Genomic DNA, 9,251 nt, shown 5'->3' with positions numbered 1-9,251 from the left:
CTCGTGTACGGAAACAGTGCAGGAACATCGTACGCACTCACGCGCCTCCAGCACTGACGTCTGGGCTTACACGTGCGTATTTGTTTCAAGAATATCGACGCTCGCGTCCTCGCAGATTCTGACCCTTTTCGGACGCCATACATTCTTCTTCCTACTGACTTTACGTATGCGGGTGTTTGCTCCTGTCATTCTACCATAGGGTGAAGCAGAGGTAAGAGTGTCGTTGTTGCTTTATAAATCTATGCGCGACATGCCTCAGCATGGCTAGCGTTAAATTGTTTCAGGACGATGGCTTAAGATGTGTAAGTTCCTTAAAAAAAACAAAACACAAAATCGTTGCAGCACAGATTGTGCGTAGCTAGCCGGCTGCCACTTGCTAGTTAGCGAGCTAGGCTGACTGTCTGGCTATCTAGCTAAATAGTTGGCTAGCTAGCGAACTAGCATTCACCTGCCAATTTGTTTGTAATCAGACAAGTTGCGTCTGCCTGTGTTTTTAATATGTTGCACGAATGAAGACCATTTGTGGCACATTACTTTGCTGTAGTGGATCGTTTGCCTGTTCTAATCGACAATAGCTTACCTAGCTAGCTATGCTAAATAGATGAATTGCAAATAAGCACTTTTGTTCACTTACCTGATCGTGATGAGTAAGTTTACGAAATCTGTAGCTCGTAATAATTTCAATTCAGCTGACCGTCGTGGTGTGTCTCGTGTCAGTGCAGAAGAGCTTTTAGTGTTGCCAGCTTGTAGATCTTAAAACAGAGCTGTATCTGTTATAGTAGAGAAGCTCCTAATACTTCGGACATCAGTGTTATAACAAGCTACGGTTCCACATATACTAAATTCCAATGACTCTATCATGTTTGACAGGAAAAAGTCATGAATAGCACTGAGGATGCAGCAAAGAGACCTTTAACTCTGTATATAGAAGGGGTAAGGAATGATGAGCCCCAGACCAGTGCCCCTTCACAGGCAGCCACCATCAGCAGCCAATCCAGCGCTACAGACACTCTGTTCAGCCAGCCCAATGTCACAGACACTCTTTTCCAGGAGGAGAGCATTGACCTGGATGTCGAGGCATTTGTCTCCCCTCAGGATGACAGCGCTGCTTCAGGAAGCGTGATGGACAGGCTCAATGACCAGATGATGGAGAGTGTTATGATCTCGGACTCGCCCAATAGCGAAGATGACGAAGTCCCTATTGACTCGCTGTTGGAGCAGGTGGAGGACAAGGAGCGACTCGACCCCGAAGAGCCCGATGAAGAGAAAAAGAAGGAGATCGAAGAGGATACGAAGTGTGGGGTCAACCAGAGCACACCCGACACTGCTGGGGAGCTTGAGGAGGCCTCTGTTGTGGAAGAAGAAGAAGAAGCAGAAGCAGAAGCAACAGCAGAAGAAAAGCCTGATGAGGCCTGCGGAAAGGAACCTATCTCAGTCATCCAGACTGGCCCTGGCACCCCCACTCCTGGTAGCCCCAAAGTTCAGGAGACCAAACTTGACATGGGCATAGCTGTCGCTAAAGAGGAGCCCATCCCTGTCTGTACCATTTTCAAACAAGGCACACAGCCCACAGTACACGCCCTGGTTCCTGATGGCTTTCAGCCCACTCTCATCAAATCTCCAAGCTTTGGCAGCAGCAATAGCGAAACTCCCCATAAGTTGGCACCTCTGGTGTGCCAGCCCAGTCCCAGTCTCAGCAAGTTCTTCGCCGACAACGGCTCGATCAACCCTGCCTCAGACTTCTTCGATTCCTTTACCACGTCCTCGTCCTTCATTTCAGTCAGCAACCCCAACGCGGAGTCACCAAAGTCACCTGATCGCCAGCTGTCCTCTGGTTCAGGAGGCATCCCGTCTGCCGGTCTTCAGGACGAAAGGGACCCTGGCATCTTCTTTAGCCCAGGGCCTCAGGATATTTCCCGCCCTAAGCCCCTGACGGGTCCAGCGGAGCCTGTGGTGTCCATGACTAAACTTCAGACTGTCTTCTCGGGCAGTGATGACCCATTTGCCAGTGCCCTGAGCATGAGTGAGGTAGACAGACGCTATGACGCATGGCTGCCCTCAGAGGAGACCAGAAGAGTACTGATCTCTGTGGCAACGCAGCAGGTCAATCCTCTATATGTAGAGAGAGAACGCTTATCTATGCCTGGACTCAAGTTTGACAATTTGCAGGTCAGTATGCTTTTTTTGTGCATAGCTTACACAAAATCAACCCTTTAACATAACTTGGCTAATACCTGTGCATACTTACTTGCTTACTTATTTACTGATTAATTGATTGATTGATTTGAAGCACAGAGCTTTTTAAAACAAAAAAAGCGAAGGAAAAACATCTTGCAACTGTCTGTACGTTCTTTAAGTTCTAATGGACTAATATGAATGTCTTCTTGGTTAATTCACAGTGAATTTATGAATCGGCCTAGATAATACTAAATATTATTTTGCAATATAGATGTCACTGGTTAAGTCCACAGTGGTTAAGTCTACACAGATGGTTTTGGGGGCTTTTCCTGTTCAATGTGGAATCAACTCTTGAATAAAGTAGCAGAGAAACTGTGACAGAAAGCAAATGCTGCAGCTTGAAACTCTCTGTTATAGGGTGATGCAGTGAAGGAGCTGATGGTGCGTTTCCTTGGAGACCAGGCAGCAGCGAAGAGGCAGGTTCTCACAGCTAACTCAGTGGAGCAGAACTTCTTGGGTCTCAAGCAGCTCATTGTAAGTTCTCGTTCTCATTGCTGTCTAATGGAATTCTGCTCGCAATTTTGGAATTTTTACGTATGTGACATCTAGCTCATGCACAGTTTAGTTAGTTTAATCACATTAATGGGTAATCTTTGTCTGAAATGCACCAGACAAAAAAGATGTGTTATTGATGTGAATGAGGAGCAATATTGTGCGTAAATCCATAGAAATGCTGCTTTGTTGCTGCAGGTGTGTGTTTTGTGTTTGTGTGGGCGTAGTCCCAGTTGTAGCCTAAAGGGGCTTAGCCCACTGCATCAATGAGCTGCCTTAGAGCAAAAATGTCAGACACACAGATAGGCCTGAAATGCTCAGCCTTACCTGCTGTGCTCATGCCCTTCAGTGATAGACAAGGATACACAGAGGGTGTGTGTGTGTGTGTGTGTGTGTGTGTGTGTGTGTGTGTGTGTGTGTGTGTGTGTGTGTGTGTGAGTGAGAGAAGCCTATTTTTAAGCATTGAGCATGCAGGTGCAGCCTGTAGGCCTGCTGTGTGTGTGTGTATATATGTATGTATGTGTGTGTGTGTGTGTGTATATGTATGTGTGTGTGTGTGTATATGTATATATGTGTGTGTGTGTACATATATATATATATATATATATATATATATATATATATATATATATATATATATATATATATATATATATAAAAATAAAAATAAAAATTTTATTTATTTATTTTTGAGAGAGAGCGAGAGAGAGAGAGATTCGGCGCAGGGGAGATAAGGGAGCTCCCTGGTTCTGCTGATGCCCTGCGTCCCTCCAGCATGCCCAGTGGGGCGGCGTGGCCTAATCCTGCCTAGCCTCCATTTTATAGCTGCAGCTCAAGGCGTCGTAGGCCAGACGTCTTTCTCAGCCCACTGGAACTGCTAAGAAATATCTCCCTCCACCAACACATGGATTTAGGGCTACTGCATGTGTGCGCATGGAGCCATTTTGTGTCCAGATCGTTCACGCAGCCGTGTTGAACAGCCTTACTGAAGAATTCTTCAGGCTCCGTTTCACTCTGCTTAGGAGTGCATTGAAACTGAAATGCTTTGACCCATGGGCACATGAAAGGCACATCTCAATCACAAGCAACCAAAAAGGGGCAGTTATTTTGTTACTTGTTTTGCGCAGTGGTTATAAATTATGCAATGCTTTGTAGGGATAATTCCAGGACTCTGAGACAGTCTGACTATTCTAGGCTGTTTTCCAGACCTTAGAATGGTTAATCTGATGCTAAAATAAGATCAAATTAAAAATAAACTCCAATACTTTAATTGTGAAGTTTATTTATGATAGAGAAATTGTTAAATATAAAACAAAATTTCATGTAGTATTTGGCCTTTTTTAAATTCTGTGTTTTTCCCCTCTCTAACATGTCACTCTAAAACCCAATTACTTGCTTCATGGAAAATAATTTGCCTCGACTTCTCTAAAGTGCCGCAGAGAGACATCAAAAGACTCAGCTGGATCCATTTTACCTGCAGGCATTCTCTGTTTTAGTATCATTTTAAGCTGCGACTGAAAATAACTCTGGTTTCTTGCGTTTGCTAGTTTTATGGAAGTGACGTGAAGACCAGACTGAAATCACATCACTTTGATGAGGTTCTCAGGACCCAAAGGTTATTGTCAATACTAGAGTACAATACATATATCTGTGGTAATATCTGTCCTGATGCTGATACACATCTTATTAATATGGCCAGTAACCTCAACATACATTGATTTGATTTGCTATCAGCAGCTGTAGCCTTAAAGTAACTGGTCTGGTTGAAAGATCAAGCCTAATACTGGATGAGCAGTAGTTTACTGACATGCAGAATAATTTTCTCTGCCTCTCTCTCTGAGGATGAAGATTCCCACATTCCCCAGAGCCAGTGACATTTTTAGGCACACAGACTATTTATTTATTTAACTGCCTGTCTCTCTGTCTACTGAGAGCTAATGTGTGAATCCTCTTCAGGCTGCAGTATCTAGATGGTAGTCAAATGTCTCTGCATACGTGCATGTAGGATCCGTTTGGGAGAGTCTGAGTGAGCTGGACTCTTGGGTCACTCTGTTTTAACCACGTCTGTTGGATGTTCCGTCGACGCTCTGAGCTTGAGCAGGCTGCCCAGACCTGCCGCAGCAGCTCTTCCGTGGGTGACTCACGCTGCAGTGGCTGTGCGTGCGCGCATGTGCGCGTTTGTGCATGTGTTTGTGCCTGTGCGAGTGTGTGCATGTTTGTATTTAGGCCTGTGATCATGCTCCTGTCAATGTCACTATTGTGATTGTAAATTCCCTCAGCACAGTGCTGGAGAAAGAAAGTGCAGCAAGGATTGAAGTGATGAGGAAGAATAAACCAGCATTGTTAAAAAAAAAAAAAAAATAGCAGATGTCTCTCGGTTTTTCAAAACAAGTCTGGGCTGCATGTTGCTATAGCATGCATGACAAAAAAAGTATAGGAGAACCCACCTTCATTCCTTGCTACGGGGATCCCTAAGAAATTAACCCAATCTCTTCGCCATAGTCTGTAGCACTGTGTCCGTTAAGCTCCGTTTAATGTGCAGGGGTGGCGTGAGAGTTACTTGTGAGGGAGTGCTGAATGAGAGGAAGAGTCTGTCTAGAGGCTCGTGCTTCTGGTGGATGCCAGCCTTGGATGTTCGTCTGGGGTTTTTTCATGTTTCCCTTTACTGATCTTCGGCACTGTTTAGTGAAATTGCTCGTTTTGATCTGGCGCCAAAGTAAGTTTGATGCGTGGCTGCTGGCTCTGGGTCATTTTCCCTAGCCTTCCCAGAACAGGATTCTGACTCTGTCGGGCGGCTTATGTCCTCAACGCTGGTGTCTTGGGAGGTGCATGTTGGGGGCTCCTGAGCCGCTGGTGTAAAATGATGGTGAAGTGGTAGCTGAAATGTGCATGGTTTGAAACATAACAGATATGGGAGTCAGCAGATGGATACTAGTTGGGTGTTGTAGAGTGAGTGGGCCACGTTATCTGTGTAATAGGACAATACGCAATTGTTAACCAGATAAATTATGCCACAATACATGTTTTCTGGACATATGACATATAATTTTAGAACATACTGCAAACAAAAAAAATATTGCAATATGTATCATGTATTGTAAAAAATATCGTGATATTACTTTTTGCCATATTGCCAACCTCTGCCGTGCACCTACATTCACTGGCCACTTTATTACTTTACAGATGCATTTTATAGCTGTATAATTACAGACTGTAGCCCATCAGAGTCTGTCAGCCTTCCTCAATCCCATTTATCAGCGGTTAGTTTATAACCGCAAGCGCGTTTCTGACCAGACATAATTTGGGTGTGAACCATTCTCAACACAGCAGTGATGCAGACCTAGTGGGTGTTTCAAAGGTATATCAGGCACTGCAGTTAAAAATAGGAATATAAAAACATGTACAATGAATGTAATAAAACTAGTTAACATTAATTAATTAGCTGTACCTAATAAAAAACCCATTGGGTGTATAGTGATGTGATGAGGACAAACAGTTTGTCATGATCTTGGCAAGAGTGGGTCTGGACAAGATGAGTGGTCAGGTGATTTGCAGGAACTGCAGCGGTGGTCAGACAGCTCTCCTCGTAAAGAGCCTGCGCGAATATGACTAATGTGGTTGGCAAAGGCGGCTTACATGACATGTGAAGAGTGTTTCAGTTACACCCAGAGCACCTGCCATTCATCTCAGGCTGGGAGTGAGAGAGGCAGAGGGAGAGAGAGAGCGGGAGAGAGAGCAAGGGAGAGAGGGAGAGCAAGGGAGAGCAAGAGAGAGGGGGCGAGGGAGGGGGAGAGAGAGGGGGAGAGCGAGGGAGGGGGAGAGAGAGGGGGAGCGCGAGGGAGGGAGAGAGAGAGAGCGGGAGAGCGAGGGAGGGAGAGAGAGAGAGGGGGAGAGTGGGGGGGAGAGTGAAGGAGAGCGAGGGAGGGAGAGAGAGAGCGGGGGGAGAGTGAAGGAGAGCGAGGGAGGGGGAGAGCGGGGGGGAGAGTGAGGGAGGGAGAGGGGGAGAGCGAGGGAGGGAGAGAGAGCGAGGGAGGGAGAGAGAGAGAGCGAGGGAGGGAGAGAGAGCGAGGGGGAGAGCGGGGGGGAGAGTGAGGGAGGGAGAGGGAGAGGGGGAGAGCGAGGGAGGGAGAGAGAGAGGGGGAGAGAGAGGGGGGAGAGCGAGGGAGGGGGAGAGCGGGGGGGAGAGTGAGGGAGGGAGAGGGGGAGAGCGAGGGAGGGAGAGAGAGCGAGGGAGGGAGGGAGAGAGAGCGAGGGAGGGAGAGAGAGCGAGGGGGAGAGCGGGGGGGAGAGTGAGGGAGGGAGAGGGGGAGAGCGAGGGAGGGAGAGAGAGAGGGGGAGAGCGAGGGAGGGAGAGAGAGAGGGGGAGAGAGAGGGGGGGAGAGCGAGGGAGGGAGAGCGGGGGGGAGAGTGAGGGAGAGCGAGGGAGGGAGAGAGAGAGAGGGGGAGAGAGAGGGGGGGAGAGCGAGGGAGGGGGAGAGCGAGGGAGGGAGAGGGAGAGCAAGAGAGAGCGGGGGGGAGAGTGAAGGAGAGCGAGGGAGGGGGAGAGCGGGGGGGGAGAGGGAGGGAGAGGGGGGAGAGCGGGGGGGAGAGTGAGGGAGGGAGAGGGGGAGAGCGAGGGAGGGAGAGAGAGCGAGGGAGGGAGGGAGAGAGAGCGAGGGAGGGAGAGAGAGCGGGGGGGAGAGTGAGGGAGAGCGAGGGAGGGAGAGAGAGAGAGGGGGAGAGAGAGGGGGGGAGAGCGAGGGAGGGGGAGAGCGAGGGAGGGAGAGGGAGAGCAAGAGAGAGCGGGGGGGAGAGTGAAGGAGAGCGAGGGAGGGGGAGAGCGGGGGGGAGAGGGAGGGAGAGGGGGGGAGAGCGGGGGGGAGAGTGAGGGAGGGAGAGGGGGAGAGCGAGGGAGGGAGAGAGAGCGAGGGAGGGAGGGAGAGAGAGCGAGGGAGGGAGAGAGAGCGAGGGGGAGAGCGGGGGGGAGAGTGAGGGAGGGAGAGGGAGAGGGGGAGAGCGAGGGAGGGAGAGAGAGAGGGGGAGAGCGAGGGAGGGAGAGAGAGAGGGGGAGAGAGAGGGGGGGAGAGCGAGGGAGGGAGAGCGGGGGGGAGAGTGAGGGAGAGCGAGGGAGGGAGAGAGAGAGAGGGGGAGAGCGGGGGGGGAGAGCGAGGGAGGGGGAGAGCGAGGGAGGGAGAGGGAGAGCAAGAGAGAGCGGGGGGAGAGTGAAGGAGAGCGAGGGAGGGGAGAGCGGGGGGGAGAGGGAGGGAGAGGGGGAGAGCGAGGGAGGGAGAGAGAGGGAGGGAGGGAGAGAGAGCGAGGGAGGGAGAGAGAGGGGGGAGAGAGAGGGGGGGAGAGCGAGGGAGGGAGAGAGAGAGGGGGAGAGAGAGGGGGGGAGAGCGAGGGAGGGAGAGCGGGGGGGAGAGTGAGGAGAGCGAGGGAGGGAGAGAGAGAGAGGGGGAGAGCGAGGGAGGGGGAGAGCGAGGGAGGGAGAGGGAGAGCAAGAGAGAGGGGGTGAGGGAGGGGGAGAGCGAGGGAGGGGGAGAGAGAGGGGGAGAGCGAGGGAGGGGGAGAGAGAGGGGGAGCGCGAGGGAGGGAGAGAGAGAGAGCGGGAGAGCGAGGGAGGGAGAGGGAGAGCAAGAGAGAGGGGGTGAGGGAGGGGGAGAGCGAGGGAGGGGGAGAGAGAGGGGGAGAGCGAGGGAGGGGGAGAGAGAGGGGGAGCGCGAGGGAGGGAGAGAGAGAGAGCGGGAGAGCGAGGGAGGGAGGGGGAGAGCGGGGGGAGAGTGAGGGAGGGAGGGGGAGAGCGGGGGGGGAGAGTGAGGGAGGGAGAGGGGGAGAGCGAGGGAGGGAGAGAGAGCGAGGGAGGGAGGGAGAGAGAGCGAGGGAGGGAGAGAGAGCGAGGGGGAGAGCGAGGGAGGGAGGGAGAGAGAGCGAGGGAGGGAGAGAGAGCGAGGGGGAGAGCGGGGGGGAGAGTGAGGGAGGGAGAGGGAGAGGGGGGAGAGCGAGGGAGGGAGAGAGAGAGGGGGAGAGCGAGGGAGGGAGAGAGCGGGGGGGAGAGTGAGGGAGAGCGAGGGAGGGAGAGAGAGAGAGAGGGGGGAGAGCGGGGGGGAGAGCGAGGGAGGGGGAGAGCGAGGGAGGGAGAGGGAGAGCAAGAGAGAGGGGGTGAGGGAGGGGGAGAGCGAGGGAGGGGGAGAGCGGGGGGAGAGTGAGGGAGGGAGGGGGAGAGCGGGGGGGAGAGTGAGGGAGGGAGAGGGGGAGAGCGAGGGAGGGAGAGAGAGCGAGGGAGGGAGGGAGAGAGAGCGAGGGAGGGAGAGAGAGCGAGGGGGAGAGCGGGGGGGAGAGTGAGGGAGGGAGAGGGAGAGGGAGAGGGGGAGAGCGAGGGAGGGAGAGAGAGAGGGGGAGAGCGAGGGAGGGAGAGAGAGGGGGGGAGAGCGGGGGGGAGAGTGAGGGAGAGCGAGGGAGGGAGAGAGAGAGAGGGGGAGAGCGGGGGGGAGAGCGAGGGAGGGGGAGAGCGAGGGAGGGAGAGGGAGAGCAAGAGAGAGGGG

General features: G+C 52.3%; 1 protein-coding gene across 1 annotated transcript in view; it reads left to right on the top strand.

Annotated features, from left to right (window-relative positions):
• The first annotated feature begins 93 nt into the window (after positions 1-93).
• trappc12 (trafficking protein particle complex subunit 12) overlaps positions 94-9,251 on the top strand; it is a 41,835-nt gene continuing 32,677 nt past the window's right edge. The window contains exons 1-3 of the mRNA XM_027015348.3: positions 94-211; positions 871-2,169; positions 2,596-2,712. Coding sequence (XP_026871149.3) covers positions 880-2,169; positions 2,596-2,712 — 1,407 coding nt within the window. The 5' untranslated portion in view covers positions 94-211; positions 871-879. The remainder of the gene's footprint in view (positions 212-870; positions 2,170-2,595; positions 2,713-9,251) is intronic.

This window comes from Electrophorus electricus, chromosome 10 (genome assembly GCF_041902795.1).
Source record: "Electrophorus electricus isolate QZ-2024a chromosome 10, ASM4190279v1, whole genome shotgun sequence".
Taxonomy (NCBI): Eukaryota; Metazoa; Chordata; class Actinopteri; order Gymnotiformes; family Gymnotidae; genus Electrophorus; species Electrophorus electricus.
Note: the sequence above shows the minus strand (reverse complement) of the source record. Positions and strands in the feature narration are given on the sequence as shown.